At 51.0% G+C, this 22,718-nt stretch overlaps 1 protein-coding gene across 1 annotated transcript in view; it reads left to right on the top strand.

Moving 5' to 3' along the window:
* SMCHD1 (structural maintenance of chromosomes flexible hinge domain containing 1) overlaps nucleotides 1-22,718 on the top strand; it is a 2,274,803-nt gene that overhangs the window by 2,102,605 nt on the left and 149,480 nt on the right. The window contains exon 48 of the mRNA XM_086965602.1: nucleotides 17,731-17,902. Coding sequence (XP_086821728.1) covers nucleotides 17,731-17,902 — 172 coding nt within the window. The remainder of the gene's footprint in view (nucleotides 1-17,730; nucleotides 17,903-22,718) is intronic.

Here is a 22,718-nt window from a genome sequence, read left to right as displayed (position 1 = left end):
GGGACTGTATCTTGGGCTTACCCGTCGAGGTTCTTGTCATCTACCTGGGCACTGCCTGGAAGTCCTGGTACCAATTCCTGGGTTTGGGCAACAGACGCTCGATGAATGTAGTACATGTCGCTCATGTTTTGCGCTTACGCAGATGACATGTTACCACTCAGCAGTGCAGTGTAGATGTATTATTGCTTTACCCATGGTGTGGTAGGCGCTGCAGCGATGCTACTGTGGTATGGTATTTTTTCAATGTTTCTCATGGGAGAGTGCTTACTGACTCACCCTGCTAACGTTTCGATGGAAAAAATGTTGAACAAGACATCAGTAAAAAGTATAATATTATAAGGAAGTAAGTACATCTTTTGTTCTGCTGCTCATAAAATACATTGGTCTGCAATTGCATTTATATAGTGCTTCATACCTCCGACCAGGCGCTGACCCGCATTAGTGGATGGGTAACACGTTACACTTTAGGCAGTGCTTGGTTGCAGTATTGTTGATTTGAAATGTGGTCTTCGTGTGAAGTGTTGTGGTGACCAGAGCAGTTCTTTTATGTTCACACTTGTCGCTGCCTATGTTCTCAGTGGAAAATACCCACTTTTTGCTTCAGGGAGTCTAAGCAAAGTGCAAAGCTGTGGTATAATGAAGAGAAACTGGAACTTTAGGCTTAGCAATGTTAGACAAAGACAGCCATGTCTCAAAGAAGTTGTAAAACCAGATACTTAGTTTACCCTGCTTTCTTCATCTATTCATTGCTCTCAAAGTCCAGTATTACCTCTGTAACGGAGACTGAGCTCTAGTTAAGGAAGGTCTAAGTTGGGCTCTGTCTGGCCAATGGACATTGTGTTGGGTCGCAAAGATTTTTTCAAGACACTTAAGTACAGTCACTCTCTTGGCCCCCATCATTTCTTCATGTTTTTGCCATCAACTGAGTTTGCATCTCGTGCTGGAGCTTACAGTTTCTGCGACTACTAGCAATATGAGTTGTCACGGAGCACAGCAGTTGCGAGTGTTAATATTACACAAGTCACTAGTGCTCAAGTCAGTGGTACTCTTGCTGCAAGCTCAGAAGCGTGAAAGGCAGAGTGGACTGTTTTAGAATGCAAATGTTATGGCATTCTGTTATGTATGTATTTGCATCATTGTTGTCTTCTCTATGTGGACATTGTACTGACCCAGGAGAGTCCTAAAAGGGTTTCTGCTAATATCAAGTACCTGATATTTGAAGTCGCTCTCACTCTGCATCCCAATTATTCCTTTCAAACCCATCGAAAAGCAGTTGAAGTGGTCTACATAGCATTTATCGCCTCAGTCGCAATGCGCTATTTAAGAGTGTTAGTCTTGGATCTTGTTTTGCACGATGATGTTGAAGCTGCGAGTGCACGCCATAGATTCCATAGACTGTCAAAGAAGGATTAAGAGAGATAATCCGTCAGTGACACTATAGTTCATCGGAGTCCCTTGAATCAAAGCGTATGTTATGTAGATTTCATGTGTGCATTAAGATGGATAATCTCTTAGGTGACACTCCGAGTCTTGAGATAAGTGGTCGTGGCAGATTCCGGGCATGGATTTCAAGGGATAACACAATTTAAGCAATGCTGGACAAGAGGAAGGCAAGTAAGCCTGGTTACCACTCTACTGAAAAAATAAACTGGCGAGGGACGCAGGCACACACAACAATCATTTCAGTGCACAATCTTTCCCATGGCACACCTGCCTTTGTTTAAGTGGAGCATGATGCCTAGCAGGTGTACAACATTCTTTTAAGGGTGTGATTCTTCTTCGAGGAACTTTTTTTTCCCCTTGATCATTAATTCTCTCTTGGAAAGACATCAAAGCTCGTCCCTACTTTTCATGGATGTGGTGCAGTCATTTCACACCAGATCAACAAACATAAAAAAAGTGCTCCACACATAAAGGGTGGCCTCTAATCAAATGTGGTTGCTTGTCATTGTTACATGCCTAGCCAAATGAACGCTATTCCCGTTTTAGTGTATTATGCTTTAAAATGTCTTTTTTAGGTCTCGCCTCTCAATGCGCAAGCGCATTGAGCAGAGTGAGACTATAGCGTCTTAAATAGACTTTACCTAACTGGGCGATTTGGTGCTGTGCCCGTGGCTTTTAGGTCAATGCGCAAGCGCATTGACCTAAAATGCGCGTGCACATCATCAAATCGCCGTCTGTTCCCTCAGCCGCACTCCTCCCACACCTTTGAAGTGAAGCTTAGCTTCACTTCAAAGGCCCCTGCTGCTTTCACACCCTCTCCCCGCTCCGCCCCCTCCCCTGCCCGCCATGTCGCATTTCTCCCCCCCCCTTCTCTGCCTTCCCTCCGTCGTGTGGCCCCCTCCCCTGCCTGCCATGTCGCATTTCTCCTCCCCTTCTCTGCCTTCCCTCTGTCTTGTTTACTTTCCAGGTCCGTAAGCGACTAAGAAGTGCTCTGTGCTCCGTGAGTGGTTCAAAACTATATACAAACGTCAACCTATACGTTAAATATTATGCTCATGTTTGATGACAAGCAGTGCAACGGTAGAAGTTACTCCTGTTCAAATCCATAAGCGACAAAATGTGCTCTATGCGTTCCGTGAATTATTTAAAATTACACTCCTGTTGGTAACAGGATCTTTGTTGAGCCGCGTTGGTGCTTAGCGGTGTTTAAAGAAATGGTAATACTATTAAAGGCGCACCATTACCAACATTACTACGCTGTTGGATTTTAAGGTTACCGCTGTCTTCCGTTCAGCTCGTATGTCGCGTCTCTCTCCGTTATCGGGAGCAGTGGGTGTGTCATTATGCCGGATGTGCGGTTTCAATCTCTACCGCTAGATTTCAATTATCAGTGAAAACGGACTATTCTCGCGGTAGGATAGCCGCGATAAACAAAGTTATGTGAAAATTACACTCCTGTTGGTAACAGGATCTTTGTTGAGCCGCGTTGGTGCTTAGCGGTGTTTAAAGAAATGGTAATACTATTAAAGGCGCACCATTACCAACATTACTACACTGTTGGATTTTAAGGTTACCGCTGTCTTCCGTTCAGCGCGTATGTCACGTCTCTCTCCGTTCAAAGCAAAGCTGCAACATTACAACTCAGGACAATGCGCTTTTCATCTCGGCCCGGCCTTTTTTTGAAAGGTTCCAGCTGGAATATTTTTTGCGCGCGAGCCATGAATTGCTCGGCTCCGCGGTGTTTCAAAGCTTTGTGCGGAATTAGAAAGTTTTTTTTAGTTTTCTTTTTCAAGAACAAAAATGCAGTGTTTTTCCAAATCTGTCGATATTGATCACTGTGAATTGTCATGTGTACAATTACACAAGACGCACACATGATGCGAGGTCCGGTTTGTGTGTTTGCTCTGGCAGGTATCGGGGATTTATAAATCGAGGGTGGTAAAATTACATAACACGCTGCCTTTTCGCAAAGTGAACTGGCCTTCCAATGCTTTGCTAAAGTGTGCTTTAAATGTGAACGCCTCGGGGTTCACTGCAGCCAGTCGAATCTCGGCCATTTTTAAATAAATTGAGACTGGAAACCGTTTTTTAGCTCAACACACACACGCCCACGGACACGCACACAATGGTGCAAACGCGCGCGCACAGACACATACAGAGAAACACACTTGCACGCATATAGACACACACACTACACACAATAGCACACACATTCACATTAACGCAGGCACGTGCGAGCACACATACACACGAACATACATGTCGTTTTGCAAAGAGACTCCCACAGATGATGATAAACACCCGCAGGCACGCATTCACACGGAAACAGACGCAAACACACAAACACTTCTACAACAGATGTCCCTTCAACCATTTTCGAACAAAGACTGACAGAGACACACAGACCTTCCCAGAATAAATGCACATGAAAACGGACAGACACGCACCAGGACACACCACACAGACGCACACTGTAGGGGTGTAACAATGTCCTACCACTCACGCCTCCAGGGTCACCAGGTCTCATGCATGTTACCCACCTGTGTGCCACTGCTGTTATTTCAATAATGCCCAGCTCTGCTGATACAAGGCTTCTAGACAATATACACAACCACCCCATCCACCACCACCACCGCATCCACCACCACCACCGCATCCACCACCGCATCCACCACCACATCCACCATCACATCCGCCACCACCACATCCACCATCACCACATCCACCATCACCTCCACATCCACCATGACATCCACCACCACCACATCCACCACCACCGCATCCACCACCACCACCACACCCACCACCACTACATCCACTACAACCACCACCCCATCCACCACTACCACCACCACCGCATCCACCACATCCACCACATCCACCACCACATCCACCACCACATCCACCGCATCCACCACCACATCCACCATCACCACCACCACATCCACCATCACCACCACATCCGCCATCACCTCCACTACATCCACCACCCCATCCACCACCACCACCGCATCCACCATCACCACATCCACCGCATCCACCACCACATCCACCACCACATCCACCATCACCTACACATCCACCATGACATCCACCGCCACATCCACCACCGCCACATCCAACACCACCGCATCCACCACCACCACCGCATCCACCACCACCACCACACCCACCACCACTACATCCACCACCACATCCACCAACCCATCCACCACCACCACCACATCCACCACCACCACCACATCCACCACCACATCCACCACCACATCCACCATCACCTCCACATCCACCATGACATCCACCGCCACATCCACCACCACATCCACCACCACCACCACCGCATCCACCACCACCACCGCATCCACCACCACATCCACCACCACCACCGCATCCACCATCACCTCCACATCCACCATGACATCCACCGCCACATCCACCACCACCGCATCCACCACCCCCACCGCATCCACCAACACCACCACCACACCCACCACCACTACATCCACCACCACATCCACCACAACCACCAACCCATCCACCACCACCACATCCACCATCTCCTCCACATCCACCATGACATCCACCACCACATCCACCACCACATCCACCACCACATCCACGACATCCACCACCACCACTGCATCCACCACCGCATCCACTGCATCCACCACCACCGCATCCACCATCACCACCACATCCACCATCACCACATCCACCATCACCTCCACCACCACCACATCCACCATCACCTCCACATCCACCATGACATCCACCACCATCACATCCACCACCACTGCATCCACCACCACACCCACCACCACTACATCCACCACCACATCCACTACAACCACCACACCACACCGCATCCACCACTACATCCACCGCATCCACCACTACATCCACCGCATCCACCACCACATCCACCATCACCACCACATCCACCATCACATCCACCACCACCACCACCACATCCACCATCACCTCCACATCCACCATGACATCCACCACCACATCCACCACCACATTCACCACCACCACATCCACCACCGCCACATCCACCACCACCACCACATCCACCACCACTTCCACCACCACCGCATCCATCACCACCGCATCCACCACCACCGCATCCACCACCACATCCACCACCGCATCCACCACCGCATCCACATCCACCACTTCCACCGCATCCACCACTTCCACCGTATCCACCACCACCACATCCACCACTTCCACCGCATCCACCACCACCACCACCTCATCCACCACCTCATCCACCACCACATCCACCACCTCATCCACCACCACATCCACCACCACCACATCCACCATACCCACCACCACATCCACCGCCACTTTCACCACATCCACCACCACCACATCCACCACCACATCCACCATCACCACCACCACCACCACCACATCCACCACCACCATATCCCCCAGATCCACCACCACCACATCTATATGTGTGTGTGGCTCTGTGTGTGTGTAGGTGCAAATGCAATGTTCTTGGATTTTCGTCACAATAAAATACACTGAACATAATCTTCACAAAAGTTATTTACAAACGTTTAAGCTATTGCCATTATAAATTACAATAACTTTTATTTAAGTATTAATTATTTACAAAATTAAAAGCCATTGTTATTTGTAATATCAATACATCTAAATCTGAAAGAGACACGTTAGTGATAGATTCCTTACCTTAGAATATCCCCAGGCGTCAGACTGGATCCGGAAAGTTTTGCGTAGCAGTACCCTTGCGCGTCGGTAGGCGTCGTCTGCGGCTCCGCATCCGTCGTCGGCGTCGTGGGCGCCGTGATGACGTCGTCGGAGTACTTAGACGCCGCCTCCGCGTGCTGACGTCAGTTCTTCTTTTTTCCGCACCAGCCAGCGCAGATCTGGAAAGAGCAGTTCCCTAGTCACTTTTTGACTACACTTTTGTGATCTTTTGATCCATTTCGAAGTCTTACGACTCCGACGGTACCGTTAGGGATGCCCGGATTCAAGCATTGCGACGAGTGCGACTGTACCATGTCGGTCACGGATCCCCACCGCTTGTGCCTGATGTGTTTGGGCGTCGACCATGACGACGAGGCCTGCTCCGACTGTCGGGCCCTTTCGAGGAAGGCCAGGCGGGAGCGGTCCCGCAGGCGACTCGAAATCCGCCAGTCGGCCCCGTGCCGTGTGAGGTCCCGGTCCCACTGGAGGTCGAGGGACAGGTCGCGGGGACGGAGCCGTCACAGCTCCGGGAGTCGGTGTGAGAAGGTGGCCTGATATGCAGTGCTCACTATTCTAGTGATCACTATGTATCAGTCCAACAACCCTTATTGATGATTGGTTGTAAGTCAACCTTATAGACCAGCTATCCTAGTAGCATGGATACGAGCAGTCTTCGGGCTAAACTCTAGAGGGCGTGTTAAGCCAGCTGTTCTACCATCACATATACCCCTTGAACACCAAGTGAAAGGACACCACACAAGTGTTATGAAAATAAACAGTGTATTTATTTAGATCACAACAGCCCTGTACTCTTTATGAGGACAGGGTACTAAGCACACAACAAAACTCTTACGAAAATACTTTAAGTTGCACAATTTACACAAATACCCGAGGGATTAGAAAAACCATATACTCTAAAAGTGGAATGCGAAATTACTAGCAGGTAAGTACTATACTAATAGGCTTTGGAATCGCTAGGACTACGTTACTGAACCTTCAGATTACTAGTAGGAGGCCTAGGGGATTCGGGTGCAGAGTGTGCACTCTCACGCGGGACAAAGTCTATGGTAGCTAGATTTCACAAAGTTAAGGATATCGGACGAATCCGACTAGTTAGGGTGAAAACGAAAAAGGATCTGGACCCTTGTATAGTGAGGCTATGCTGGGGCACCGAAATGCCGAAGTTACCTAGCCCAGGGCTGCAGCTGCATAGGTCTGAAAAGACGTCGGGAATCCTCCTTGCAGTCTATGGAGCCTGAAGAAAGAAGTTGCTGGCAGGCGACCAGTGTTGAAGTTCGAAGTGATCCAAGCCTGGATCGAAGATGGATGACACCTGAAAGCAGAGGGGACCAAGTTCGTAATCACTAGGCAGTGATTGTGTGGGCACCAGGATGGCACCGGGCGAAGTCACCTCAACCAGGTGAGTGGGCGACGCTGGGCTCTGCAGTCTCACGGACCAGGAGGCGTTGTCGGCGACCAGGATGGAGGTGCGAGCTGTCCCACGATGGTTGATGCTGTCGACGTCGCTGGACCCAGGATTGGGGCAACAAGTCTTGGCAAATACAAGCCCACGCGGTGGACCTAAAATGGCGTCTGGAGTGGACCAGGAGGGTCCGGGGTGCTCCTCTTTTGGAAGGGAGCAAGGGCCAGTCTGGAGCAACCAGACCAGCAGTGGTGATGTCGTCGTCTGGAAGGCCACAAGCCAGCGGGCTAGTAGCCAGACAACACGGTGAGCAGCCACAAAGCAGAAGGGCCCCACGCAGATCTCGTGGATGCTGGGGGGCTGGACTTCGGTGCAGGAGCTGCTCAGGGTCGGGGCTTCTCGGACCCCAAAGCACTCACCAGAGGATCCCTCGGCGGTCATGCTGGTTAGAAGTCGTGCAGTTCTGATGATGGCCGGTCCCTCGAGGTCTCGTCGCACCTACGGTTCTCAGCTTAGCTGTAGAGGTAGGTAGAGGTCAGAGGTGCCAGGGAAGCCGGGTCTCGTCGAGCTGGTCAGTCGGATTCCGGAGGAAGGACGTGCAGCAAACCGCAGAGTTCTTAGATGGTGCCTGCGGGTGCAGGGTGACTACTCCTTAGCCACAAGGGAGAATCTTGAGAAGAAGTCGAGAGTTCCTTTCGTAGAAAGTAGTTTCTTGATTCAAAGATGATCTAATTTGGAAGGGTCCCCGCTCCTGCCTTTATCCTAAAGAAAGGGGTGGGTGGGTACGCGACTAGGTCCTGCCCTAGGGGTGGGACCAGGAAGAGGGGTGGTTACACCCCTCTCCCATGCCGGACTTTCCCCAGGCCAGGGGCTGGTGTGCCCCTGGAACTGTTTCTAGCCGGCAGATGCGTAGTGAGCACCGGGGTGCCACTTGCAGTCGCCTTCCTGTAAAGCCCTGCCTACCCAGGATACACAAAACCCTGCCTGGGATGGTGCTAGCACCGCCCCTGACAGGAAACCCTTTGTCCAAGCTCCCCTCGCTGGAAGGACTCCCAGCTGCAGGGGGTCAGACTCGTGTCTGTGGTGGCAGCATCCATTTTGTGATGCTGAGGCTTGAGTTAACTTTAACCGGGGTTCACAGTTACATACATGTCGTGTCCCTCTAGAAGGGTCAAATGCTAACCCCGTCGCCAGAATTGGCGAGGGGTTAGTATTCCAATTCGTATGACACCTTACTCAACATGTTTTGATAAAGCGATACCAAAGATAGCATTTAACTACGAGGATTATAATGCACTTAAGAGTATATGGTATGCGTTATCATGGAACAGCTATTAGGACTTGGTTCCGCAAGCTGCAAACGGGCTCAGCTCATGCCAGAGCACCATCTCACACGATTCCAAGCACTCTGCCTTCAGGATTGTCAAGGCCTGCCATAGGAGTGACTGATAGGAATCCGTGTGTCCATTTTAGGGTTAGATATAGGTATACTAGATCTAAAGCAAAGGGTGATTACACCACCTTGCCCCAGCTGTCGTGCAGCCAGTTGTGTCAGATTTAGATGGTCATCCAGGGGTGGCATAATACATGCTTCAGCCCCTGGTAGGCCCTGGGTACACCTAGGCCCTGAGTTACAGGGTCTGATAAGGTGGCCCAGTACCAATTGGAAATGTACCTAAGGTACAGGGAATCCATTTTAGAGAGAGAGCAGTAGCCCTGGGGTCCTGATTGGCAGGGCCCCAGGTCAACTAAGTCGGAAAACCAGCAAAACGCCAGGCAAAAAGTTGGGGGCAACCATAGTCAGGTATCCACCTTCCTACAGTCGGCGCCACTCCTCCGGGTCCAAGTCATCAGGTAAGAAGCATAAGAAGTTGAAGAGACACCATCGCTCTTCTGACTCCCCCCGACGCTCGCGCGATGCGGCCGGGGGTTCGGGTGACACCGCCCACGCGGCTCCTCGGGAGTCGCGGGCGCCGCGTTCGGCCCCATACCCCCCGGTCCCTGGGCTGAACGCGACGCCGGAGGAGATCGAGCGTTTCCTCATGGCCATGAGGTCCCTTTCTCCTCCGACGGGTTCTGCGGCGCCTTTGGGCCCAGTGAACCCGTCTGGGGGCCCTAGTGGGTCGGGGGCTACGACCCCGACGCCGTCGGGTGCTTCGGCCTCGATGCCGCCGGCGCCTTCGGGCCCGGCGCCGCAGGGCTCCACGATCCCAACACCGCCGGTGCCCTCGGGCCCGGCGCCGCAGGGTACAGCGGCCCCGGCGTTGTCGGCGCCTTCGGGCCCGGTGCCGCTGGACCCTCCTCGGGCGATGGATCGTCACCGGTGGACCTTACGACCCCCCCGGCGTCGGTCTGTGTGGTGTCCCCTCCGGCGTCGTCCTCGGGCGGCGCCGTCCCCGATGCCTCCTCTCAATCGGTTCCGACGTCGGGACGACGCCTATCGGCGCCGATCTAAACGCCGTTTGGAGATTTTAGTTTCTACGAACCGACCCCATTCACTTACGACCCTGATTCTCAGGAGATGGGGGACGAGGAGAATTGGGAGGGGTCTGAGGACCCTCTGACCAGGGAGTGTCATTCTAACATGGACTGGACAGGAGACCTTGGGGAGGCCAGTGGCCTGGACACCTCTCCAGACACTGGATTTGTCTCTCTTCCTACCGTGGCTTCGGAGGAGGGTGCTACTTATGGTGTGGTGTTGATGAGGGCTGCTAAGACCTTGGGCCTTGAGCTCCCCATCGCGGCCGTGAGGACTAACCTCCTCACTGAGGTCCTTAAGCCTCAGTCATGCTCCATGGAGCCTCTGCTGCCGTTTAATGAGGCCTTGACGGACGTTCTTTTGGGCACTTGGTCCAGGCCCGCTACAGGTTCGCCTGTATATAGGAACGTGGCCAGACACCACCGCCCGGCCCCGGGCGACCCATGTTTCCTGTCCACCCACCCCACCCCGAGAGTCTGGTTATCCAGGCCTCTAACTCCCAGACCGCCTTCCCGACGGCCCCACCGGACAGGGAGTCCAAGAGGTACGAGGCCTATGGCAAGAAGGTATTCTCGTCCCTCAGCTTGGGACTGCGGTCTTCCAACACCGCATGCCTCTTGGGCCGTTACACCCACTCTCTGTGGGAAACGGTGGCGGAAGTGCTGCCAGAGTGTCCGTTGGAGGTACGGGCCAAACTCGGCCAAGCCCTAGTGGAGGGTCGGGACGCAGCGAAGTATTCAATCAGGTGCGGACTGGATTCTACTGACTCGCTGGGCAGAGCGATGGCTACGACGGTGGCGCTACGACGCCATGCCTGGCTCAGATCCGCCAACTTCTCGGCAGACGTCCAAAATACACTCATGGACATGCCGTTCGATGGCCGTCGCCTCTTTGGCGACAAGGCAGGCCACGCGCTTGAGCGCTTTAAGGACTCCAGGGCTACGGCCAAGTCCTTAGGCCTCTCGGTCCCGCGCCAGCAAATGGGTGCCTTTCGCTCCTTTCGTGGCCAAGGAAGGGGCGCCCCCACACGTGCCGCCAGCCACTCGCCGCAAACTGTCGTCCAGCGCGGCGGCGGCCGTGTAAACCGCCGTGGAGGCGGTCGGGGAAACAAGCGGAGCCAGTCCACACCTGCCCCCTCAGCATCCGCTCTCTAAACCCTCCTAGTCCGTGCTTTTCGGCCCATGTGACGCCAGTGGGAGGCAGGGTTCACCATCACCACTCTCACTGGCGCACAGTCACTTCGGACAGGTGGGTGCTGCAGATCGTCCGAAGGGGCTACTCCCTCCCCTTCGAGACGACCCCTCAAGCCATGCCACCGCAACACCACCGCGTATCGGGGGATCACTTGCGGCTCCTGCAGGAGGAAGTTTCGGCCCTCTTTGCCAAGGGGGCCATCGAGCGCGTTCCTGGGCCAGAAGTAGGACGTGGTTGCTACTCCCACTGCTTCCTGGTACCCAAGAAGGGCAATGGGGGCCTACGCCCTATCTTGGATCTGAGGAACGTCAACGGCTTCCTCCGGAAGGAGAAGTTCAAAATGCTGACACTGGCTCAGGTCTTGGCTGCCCTAGACCCAGGAGACTGGATGGTAGCGTTGGACTTGCAGGACACATATTTCCACATCCCCGTCCTGCCGGCCCACCGGCGTTACCTGCGGTTCACGGTAGGCCTCAAGCACTTTCAGTTTACTGTGCTCCCCTTCGGCCTTACCAGCGCCCCACGGGTGTTCACGAAGGTGATGGCGGTGGTCGCAGCTCATCTGCGCAGGTTGGGGGTTTCAGTCTTCCCCTACCTAGACGACTGGTTGTTGAAGGCGGGCTCGCCCCAGGCAGTCGTCAGCCACCTCCAGACTACGGCGGATCTCCTGCACCGGCTGGGATTTTCCATCAATGTGCCGAAGTCACACCTGTGCCCCTCTCAGAAGCTCCTTTTCATCGGAGCGGTTCTCGACTCAGCGCAGTTTCGGGTTTACCCGCCCGAACAGCGGGTTCGGGATATACAGGCTCTGATTCCGACCTTCGGGCCGTTATCCCGGGTTTCGGTCAGGTTGACGCTGCGGCTTCTGGGGCTGATGGCCTCCTGCATCCTTCTGGTGCATCACGCACGGTGGCGGATGCGGGCTCTGCAGTGGGACCTGAAGTTTCAGTGGGCCCAGCACCGGGGCAACCTGTCCGACCATGTCCTGATCTCGGAGGGCACTGCGAGACAGCTGCAGTGGTGGCTCACGGACCGCGATTGGCTCAACGGCAGATCCCTCTCCCTTCCCCAACCGGAGCACGTAGTTGTGACGGACGCGTCCCTCCAGGCCTGGGGAGGCCACTTGGGAGAGGCGGAGATCAGAGGACTCTGGTCTCCGGCGGAGTCCCGGCTCCATATCAATCTGTTGGAGCTGCGGGCGATTCGTCTGGCACTGAAAGCATTCCTCCCGTCTGTCCGAGGGAGTGCAGTGCAGGTGTTCACGGACAACACCACCGCCATGTGGTACTGCAACAAACAGGGCAGAGTGGGGTCGTGGACCCTTTGCCAGGAGGCTCTGCGTCTCTGGCAATGGCTGGAACATCAGGGCGTGACCTGGCAGGTTCTCTGAACGCCAGGGCGGACAAACTCAGCCGTCGGTGCTCGATGGATCACGAATGGCATCTGAACTCGGACGTGGCGCAAGGCCTCTTTCTGCGTTGGGGAGAGCCTTGGTTAGATCTATTCGCCACCGAAGAGAACGCGCAATGTCATCAGTTCTGCGCGTTGGAATTTCCAAGGCGGCACTCGCTCGGAGACGCTTTTCGTCGCGAGTGGAGCTGCGGTCTGTTGTACGCCTTTCCGCCTATACCTCTTCTGCCCCAGAGTGCTCAAGAAGATCAAGCGCGACCGGGCACAAGTCATCCTTGTGGCTCCGGACTGGGCACGAAGGTACTGGTATCCCGAGCTACTCAGTATGTCAGTCGATCCCCCGGTTCGTCTGCCTCTTCAGGAGGACCTTCTGTCGCAGCAGCAGGGGACGGTCCTCCACCCGAACCTGTCCAGTCTCCACCTCCATGCTTGGAGATTGTGCGGCGACAGTTGAGGCCATTTGACTTGCCTCCTGAAGTTTGCAACATCATTCTGGCAGCCAGGCGTCCCTCCACAAAGACGGTATACGCCTGCAGGTGGAACAGATTTGTGGCATGGTGCACATCAAAGGCTGTGGATCCCCTCAATGCCCCTCTCTCTGAGGTTCTTCTCTTCCTTCTTTCTCTTGCCCTGCAGGGCTCTGCTCTGGGCACTATCAAGGGCTTTCTATCGGCTCTTTCAGCCTTTCTGAGGCTGCCTGACCAATCTTCTTTGTTCAAGTCCCCTATCGTAAATCGATTCCTGAAGGGCATCACTCATACCTTTCCTCCTGTTCCCTTCGTGATGCCTCAGTGGGACTTGAACCTGGTTCTAACATTTCTGATGTGCGCTTCCTTTGAGCCACTTCACAACTGTCCTCTTCGCCTTCTTTCTTTGAAGACTGCCTTCCTGGTAGCCATCACCTCTGCCAGGAGAGTGAGTGAGCTCCAGGCTCTCTCTTGTAAGCCTCCTTTCCTTTCAGTCCATCCGGACAAGGTTGTTTTGAGGACTAGGCCCTCCTTCTTGCCTAAGGTGGTCACGGCCTTCCACATTGGGCAGTCCATCACATTGCCCACCTTCTTTCCGCCTCCGCATCCCTCGAGAGAGAGGAGGAGAGGCTCCACCGTCTGGACCCAAAACGTGCGCTCTCGTTCTATCTGGATCGCACACGCCAGTTCCGGGTGGATGATCAACTCTTTGTTGGGTACGCGGGCGCTAAGAAAGGGAAAACGGTGCACAAACGGACCATCTCTCGATGGATTATCATGTGCATCCAGGCGTGTTACTCCTTGGCTAAGAAGGAACCCCCTGTTGGGCTGAGGGCTCATTCCACTCGAGCCACGGCCACTACAACTGCCTTGGGCCGAGGTGTGTCCTTGCAGGACATTTGCCAGGCAGCTACGTGGGCCTCGTTGCACACGTTTGCGTGGCACTACTGCCTGGACAGTCAAGTCCGGAGGGACGGCTACTTCGGCCGTTCCGTTCTCCAGGACTTTCTGGTGTAAGTATTGGTTCGCAGACCCACCACCACGGGGATGGTATTGCTGGGGTATCTATTCTAAGGTAAGGAATCTATCACTAACGTGTCTCTTTCAGATGCACAAGTTACTACTTGTGTAACGATATATCTGTAAGAGACATTAGTTAGTGATAGATTCCTTACCGACCCACCCATCCTCCCCGTTCTGCGAACCGATATCTAGGGTTAAGGTCATCCCCTTTCAGGGCCCTAGTTCTTGGCACCAGTGTCGGTGTTTGTCATGGCTCTTCGCTTCTGGCGCGGAAAAGCTGTGGCTAAGAACTGACGTCAGCACGCGGAGGCGGCGTCTAAGTACTCCGACGACGTCATCACGGCGCCGACGACGGACGCGGAGCCGCAGACGACGCCTACCGACGCGCAAGGGTACTGCTACGCAAAACTTTCCAAATCCAGTCTGACGCCTGGGGATATTTTAAGGTAAGGAATCTATCACTAACTAATGTCTCTTACAGATATATCGTTACACAAGTAGTAACTTGTGCGTCACGTAAATACAACACACATTGCATTACAAATGCTATAGGTGTCACATTTGCAAAAGTTAAAACTATTGACATTGTAACTGACAAAGCTATTAATTTTACTACTTTCAAAACCAACACATAAATAAAAAAAAGTGTCATTTACAATACCAATAGCTCAAACTTTCCTAATGCGAGACCTATTGCATTTCCAATGCTTGTTTTACTGTGTTTTTGAGGCTTTTTGTCTCATTTTTTTCGAGTAGATCGACTCCTGTTGTTCCTAGGATGCCCGGTTTCAATTCTTGCGGGGACTGTCATCAAATGATGTAGGTGGTAGACCCGCACCGCATGTGTCTCTACTGCCTTGGGCTCGACCACGACCCCAAGTCATGCCCCGACTGCCGGGCCATGGCGCCGAAGTCTTTGCGGGAGCAGTCCTGAAAATTGCTGTAAGTCCGGCAGCCGGCTTTGCTCCGCTCAAGGTCCCGTGAGAGTTCGAGGGACTGGTCGCGGAGCCATCACCATCAAATTCGGGTTCAGGTAAGGCGAAGCACAAGAAGTCGAAGAAGCTCGACAACTTCCCCTCGCGTGAACCGCCTGAGGGTGCGGGTGGTTCCTCACCCACAACTCCAGCGGAGCCTACGGTGTCGCCGTCGGCCTTCCCGCCCTTCCCGGGTCCGTCGGCGACTCCGACCCAGCTGCAGGACTTTTTGTCAGCCATGGCCCTTCTCTTGGGCCATCGGGTCCTGCCAGCGCGCCTTCGGCCCGACTGGGGGTCCTCACTCTTCATTGTCGGCACCTCCAGCATCGCTGTCGGTTCCGGCGCCGCAGGGCCCCCAAGGATCCAGGCCTGGATCCCGGTCGACGCCTTTTGACCTCAATACACCTCTACCGACGTCGACCCTACCTGCACCACCTCAGACGTCGCCCGTGGCACTGGATGGCATCGCCCCTGGTTTCAGCCCCGACATGGACACCTAGCTGGAACGGCATCACTCGACGCCCATTCCGATGCTGATGGGGCCTTTCTACCCCTATGTCCAGCCTCCTTATTTTCGACCTGTACATCAGCCTGAGGAGGAAGGGGATGACTGGGAGGAGTCTGAGGACCCTCTCACAGCTCAGTGTGAGTTTGACCCGGACTAGGCAGAGGATCCGGGGGATGCCAGCTGTCTTGACACCTCCTGACCTTGCCATGCTCACTCCTCCTACCGTGGCTACGGAGGAGGGTGCAAGTTATGCAGTGGTTTTGCGTAGGGTGGCGGACGCCCTCAACCTCCAACTCCCTACCGTGGCCATCAGGACTAACCTCCTGACTGAAGTGCTGCAGCCAGAGGCTAACTCTGCGGAGCTACTGCTGCCTTTCAATGAGGCACTTTCTGACGTTCTTTTGGGCACCTGGTCCAGGCCCAATATAGGGGCTCCTGTGGATAGGAATGTGGCCCGACGCCATCGCCCGGCCCTGGGTTAAACCCTTTTTCCTATCCCAACACCCCACTCCTGAGTGATTGGTTGTCAATCCTCAACGTCCCAGAGCTCATTCCCTACCGCGCCCCCGGACAGGGAATCCAAGAGACTGGAACAGTTTGGGAGGAAGATTTTTTTCTTCCTCCAGTTCAGGGCTGCTGTCTGTGAACACTGCATGCCTCTTGGGCCGTTACTCCCACTCTGTGTGGGCTACGGTGGCGCAAGTGCTGCTTCAGTGTCTGGAGGAGGTGTGGATCGTGCTCTCGAAGGCTATTGCTGACGGGAGAGATGCAGCCAAGTTAACAATATGATGTGGCCTTGACACTGCCGACTCGCTGGGCTGAGCTGTTTCCACGACGGTGGTGCTCTGCCGCCACTCCTGGCTGAGGACTACTGACTTCTCCGGGGATGTCCAGAACACCCTGATGAACATGCCCTTCTATGGCATTCGCCTTTTTGGCAACAAGGCAGATAGCGTGTTGGAGCGTTTTAAGGACTGACAGGCTACGGGCAAGTCCTTGGGCCTGTTGGCCACTTGCCCTCTTCCGGCCTCTACTTTTCGCTCCTTTCGTGGCCACGTAAGGGGCGCCCAAGCACAGTCGCTCCAGAGCCACAGGCCGGAGCAGCAACAGTCTCAGCATGGCCGCAGACGTGGGAACCGCAGAGGCTGTTCAGGGGGCCAGCGGGCGGGTCAGTCCACTTCCACGCCGGCCACTACTGCCTCAAAACCTTTCAGGCCCATCAAACGCCAGTGGATGGCAGTATTCGCCATCACCTCCCCCACAGGTGCCCCATCACTTCGGACAGGTGGGTTTTAGACATAGTCCAGAGGGGTTACTCCCTCCCTTTCTAGACTGCCCCTCCAGTCATGACACCCCAGAACCACCGCATGTCGAAGGATCACTTGGCACTTCTTCAACAGGAAGTCCCGGCCCTCTTGGCCAAGGAAGCCATTGAGCGCATTCCTGCATGCGTTGTTAGCCCCACTACTTTCAAGTAGGACAAAGGCTTGCATCCTATCTTGAACCTCAGGGACGTCAATCGCTTCCTCCGGAAGGAGAAGTTCAAGATGCGATCTCTGGCTCAGGTCTTATCTGATCTCGACCCTGGAGACTGGATGGTAGCTTTGGACTTGCAGGACATATATTTCCACCTCTGGAGTAGAAAGAAATTGGTGCAGAGCCACATGACGCCACTTAGCCGCCCTCTTTATGCAACAGTTGAGTTTTACCTTCAAAGAAGCACTTTTTTGAATGGTTTTGGCTTTTTATTAAGATGAGTGTGGTTGTTAAAATCTTCAACAGTGGAAACAGCGGAGCAACAAGGTTCCTTTTAGTAGGAGCTTTACTTTCTTTAGACATTGTATGGCCTGCTAGCTTTTGCAAGTTTTCTCTTTCTTAAACTATATTATTAAACTTGTTTGGAAAAGGTTAACACTGAGAAACTAACTTCTGCAAAATCTTTACTTAAAAGAAAATGTTGAATTTGTTTTTCTTATTCTCCATATGTTCTGATTATTAACTGTTTATTTTCTGCTTTTTGCTTGGCAGGCATACTGCCCAAGATATTCTGCTTATTATTAACTATTTTATTTCTGTTCTCTTAGCTTGTAAAAGTTACACATTGTCCAACCCTGTTGACAAGGGAAGGAGACCGAATTCGGAGCAATGGAAAGTTTGGGGGGCTTCAGAATAAAGCCCCTCCAATAGACAAACTCAGAGGAATGGTTTTTGGGGAACCTCTTCCAAAACGTTATCACAATCTTCGTGAACAGATAGGTAAGTTCAGAAGATTTGTCTTAAGTTAAAGGACTATCGGATGCTCCATGGGAGCTGACCAAAAAATATGTATTCTAGAGAATACGCACTTGGTCAATATTTTGATAAAAAGGTTCAGTTAATTTGTTTAGCACACCTATCGTTTGTTAGTGTAAATTGTACACAGTCCAAAAAGTGTTTCTTTGAGAATGGTAATGGAAAAACACTTCTTTTGTTATGTCCAATTAATACAATGGTTTGAATGCTCAACTTGAAAGGGGAAGTTACCTAGAGATGTGCATAGCAAACAGCCAACAGAGCCCAGTTGTCAGAGTCCATCGTCAGGGGTGTTGTATGTATGTGTGTTTGTATTAGAGGCTGGGGGTCTGTCCATATTAAAGATCAGTTTTGCATTAGGAATACTTAAATATATGGTTGTATGTATAAATAATATAAAAGCAAGCTGGTTATTTATGAACTAGATATTTCTGTTGGTGAGGGCATAAATGAGTGGCACAGCTAGTGTAATTGGTGACCATTAAAACACATGTGGCCAGCACAGCATGAATAATTGGGCAGCTGACTGGCATAAATGGGAACATTACCGGACGTTATTGGGCAAGAAGTCATGTGTACACAGGTAGAGCAACAGTTATGCATAAGTTGGACAAAAGGCATAATTGGATATCAAAACTAGGATCACTGAACACCTGGGCAGGCGAACTCAGCCACACGTTCATGATGGATCACGAATTACGTCTTCACTCGGACGAGGCGCAAGGTCTCTTTCGACAGTGGGGAGAGCCTTGGTTAGATTTATTCGCCACCGAAGAGAAGGCAACGCTTTTCGTCGCGAGTGGAGTTGCGGTCTGTTGTATGCCTTTCCGCCTATACCACTTCTGCCGAGAGTGCTGAAGAAGATCAGGTGCGACCACGCCAAAGTTATTCTTCTGGCTCCGGACTGTGCTCGAAGGGTATGGTATCCAGAGCTACTCAGTAGGACCATCGATCCCCCAATCCGACTGCCTCTTTGGGAGGATCTTCTGTCGCAGCAGCAGGGGATGGTCCTCCACCTGAACCTGTCCAGTCTCCAACTCTTTGTGTGGAAATTGAGCGGCGGCAGTTGATTCCTTTCGACTTGCTTCCTGAAGTCTATGATGTCATTCTGGCAGCCAGGCGTCCCCCCACTAAGTTGATATGCGCCTGCAGGTGGAAACAATTTGTGGCATGGTGCACAGCAAAAGCTGTGAATCCATTTTCTGTCCCTCTTTCAGAAGTACTATTGTTCTGTCGCAAGGATTCTGTTCTCATACAGAACTGTGCATAGAGACTTGGAACCTCAGTGAATTAGGGTGTGCCAAAACTCACCTTAGTACCCAAAATCCCCTACCAGACTAGCTACAGTGTCTCATTGGTTATCACAAACTCCCAATGCTTAGACAAACCAGAACATGGACTTAGTATACCTCAGGTAACGAGGAACACATGAACACTCTTTCGTTATACAATCATTCCAATCCAGAACAAGGAGTAAAAGAGGGCATGTGCATATTTGAAATATTTATTCACTAATGCAGTGTTCTCAAACGCAGTATCTTAGCTAATACAAGCAAACATATTATAAGAAACAAAGTAATCAGCATAGTCACTAGTCCGTTGAACACAAAAGGTGAAAGCCTGGTATTATGCTAAAACGGTAAGGGTTCAGTAACACCTAATTCTCACCCTCCCTAGCTAGTATATTATATTCTATCTAAGAAGGTCTCTTTGGGTTTTTGCAGGGTGGCCCCATACCTCAAGATCCTAGTGGTAAGGGATCACATCATCTTCCACCAGCTCTCTGCATGCGAAGCACCATCAAGTGTGTTTCTAAGCTCTTGTGCAAAGCAATATAAAACATGCCTAAAGCCAGAACTTGGCCGCAGCTGCATGTATGTTATGTCTAGGAATGTGCGAAGATCAGACCTCACAACAACCACTGTGCTGAGATATCCTTGAAGCTTTCTGCACTCACTGTACAGACACAGCTCGCCAAGCAAGGCTGATATCAGAGTAACAACATATTATTCTCGCATGAATCAAAACATTCTACTAGGCTCAAAGCTAAAGCAACAGCTATGTGTCGTGTGCAGAAGCAGCAGAAAGGTAAAATGGCGTTTAAACTCCTAATAAGCTCATGCTAACTTAACACAGCATATAGGCAATGTATATCTATATGACACCCTCCCTTGATCCGAGCACGGATAAGATAAGATAAGGGACTCAATTTTGAAATGCAGAGTTCAATGAAGTAGTCAGTTAGAATTCGAGTAGGTGAGGAAAAATAATTTAGTCCGCCAAAACATCCAAAATCTCACCAGCATGACAATTTAGTGTTCACGGTTATTAAAGCCAATAGGTCCGATACAAAAAACTGTCCATCATAATTTTCAACAAAAAAAAATTGGAAAAAGTTTCATGCTATCAAAGGCCTCGATAGGAGTCAGCCTAACACCGAGTATGCAAAATAAGCAGCAACAGCTTCCAAAAGGAAGTCACTGTTATCATCCGAAAATAACTCAGCCATCCAATTCATTAGTGAGAAAGAACATACATGCTCTTCAATTACCGGAGCCTCTAGTACCATCAGAGGACAACTCGGCGGGTTTTCAATGAAGCTGTGTGCCAAGAAATCTTGCGCCGCTGCGGATATATTCCAACGACCCAGTACTCCATGCATCCCTCCGTCAGAACAAAGCAATTCATGAGTAACTAAGGGACTCATGAGATGATTAAAATCCACTTCAGGAGACACCATATTGCAGAGACACAAATCCAGGGCCCAGTCGAAATCGCAGCTTAGGCAATGACAAGGCTGGACACAGGTGAAATAGGAAAATCGAAACGATAATATATATGCTGCACTTAAGGTGGCGAGTGGCAGCGTACCATAGTATTCAAGCATCCTGTTGCGAAACAGTGCTAACCGCGACTGCTCGTCTTAGAACACAGGACGGGAATCCATTTTGAATAAAACAAAATAGCACAAGAAAGCCTGCAGCCAGCGCCAGTAAAACAGGAAATTCACCAAATAGGCTGGAAAAGATCGAATGGAAGAAAGCAGGAATGACAACAAATATCTTTTGGAAAGAAGTCACTAGACCACTGCTTACTACTTTAAAAAAGTGCGCCAGCCCCGATGTGAAGGATGCGTTACAAATAGTATGAATCAGCTCACTGAAATGTAAAGGCAGGTCAGTATTTAATAAAGCATGCACTTCTGTGCGGGTGTTAGCTACGTGAAGGACAAATGTTTCACGAGCAGATGTCAGGGCAACTTCTTTTTGTGACAATAAGGCTCTTATTCGACTCATCTTATTGAACTCTGCTTTCAAGGTCGGAATCCTCGGCCAGATGGAAACATCCAAGTTCCCATGCGTGGGTGGATATAACACATTGTTACAGCAAACCACCCGCTCACTGACTTTAACTACATAAGCTATGCCTTTTAATAACCCACAGCAATCTTCATTATTTAAAAGTAAATAACTACAGTTTGCTAATAAAGTAAAAGTGGGGACAATAGCGGGCACGGGTGTACCTTTTAAAACACATGCTAAATTAGGCCGTTCCTGATTACAAGAGCCATGCAATTGTATGTATCTACACATTAAGTGATCTGGTGTTTCCGTGCACTCCTCACCTTTCAGATAAACTTCTTTTCCGTCCCTAAGGCATCTGTAAGTGAAAGGGAGCGGCCAGGCTTCATGTACCAAGAGGCTCGTGCCTACCAATGGCAAAATATTTCATGCAATTTGTAAACTGGAAAAGCGCAAATGGTAAAGTTATTAACCCGTGGATAAGCCACGTAGCAGTAGTGGCCGCTGCCACTAAAAATGGTAAAGACTCCAATCGTTCAATGTGTAACATGGAAAAAGACGCATCTCTCATTGAAAGCAAACGTTGCTTCTCAATCAAATTAAAAGGGGCAAATAAAGATGAGACATTCATGTAACTCCAAGGTACTTTTCCGGCCTTCAGCGTCTGCAGGGTCCTTGCAAACTGCATAATAGAACTCAATTGATTTTGACCATGGTACAAAACAGACACATCATCCTGTACAATTTCAATGACAGATGACACAATATTATCCAATGTGTAAATGCGGGAGTAACGTGTGTTAATGCTGTTATCCACTACTGCAAGCACTTTCTCTAAATTAGCTTGATCAATAGCCCTAAGGCGGGTAGCCGCTTCAATCTGTGATGTTTTCCAGAGTTCATTATAAACAGCATATATCCATCTTCTAGACCTACCTCTAGCCGGGCCTTTTATGAAATCATTCAAATCAACCTTGTCAGTCAGTTTAGACAAATGCAGTTTGATTGAAGCCAATGTAGAGTGTTTGAGCGAATTCTGGCACAATTTGCCTACTAAATAAGTGGTCACAGAATGGTCACTCTCAAAACTGGGATCTACCCTAACTTGTGTAAAGCCATCAGCCAGACCCAAAAAACGATGCTGGCACGAATCTGCACTTCTGTGCCACATCAACCAACCCTTGGGATCCAAACTGGATATGTTAAAGAATGAATTTAGCAATAGAGTTTGCAACTCTCTAATCGAAAATTTTGATAAATGTTCCCAACCTGAATATTCTTCCAAATCAGGGAAGGAAGGAGTATTTAGTTTTTTAGAAGTAGCCAATCCAAAGCATGTTGTCTGTGAGATGGTAGAATTCAAAAACAACATATGATTTGAGATGAGACATGCACGGTGCAAAGCCTCAGTGCCTTGTACCTGCCAACTTTTAGAACCCCAAACTGATTTAAGGTCAATGGTTTCCTTCCAAAACTCG

This window comes from Lissotriton vulgaris, chromosome 4_1 (assembly GCF_964263255.1).
Source record: "Lissotriton vulgaris chromosome 4_1, aLisVul1.2, whole genome shotgun sequence".
Taxonomy (NCBI): domain Eukaryota; kingdom Metazoa; phylum Chordata; class Amphibia; order Caudata; family Salamandridae; genus Lissotriton; species Lissotriton vulgaris.
The sequence above is the reverse complement of the archived record's forward strand: the minus strand, read 5'-3'. Positions and strand labels throughout refer to the sequence as shown.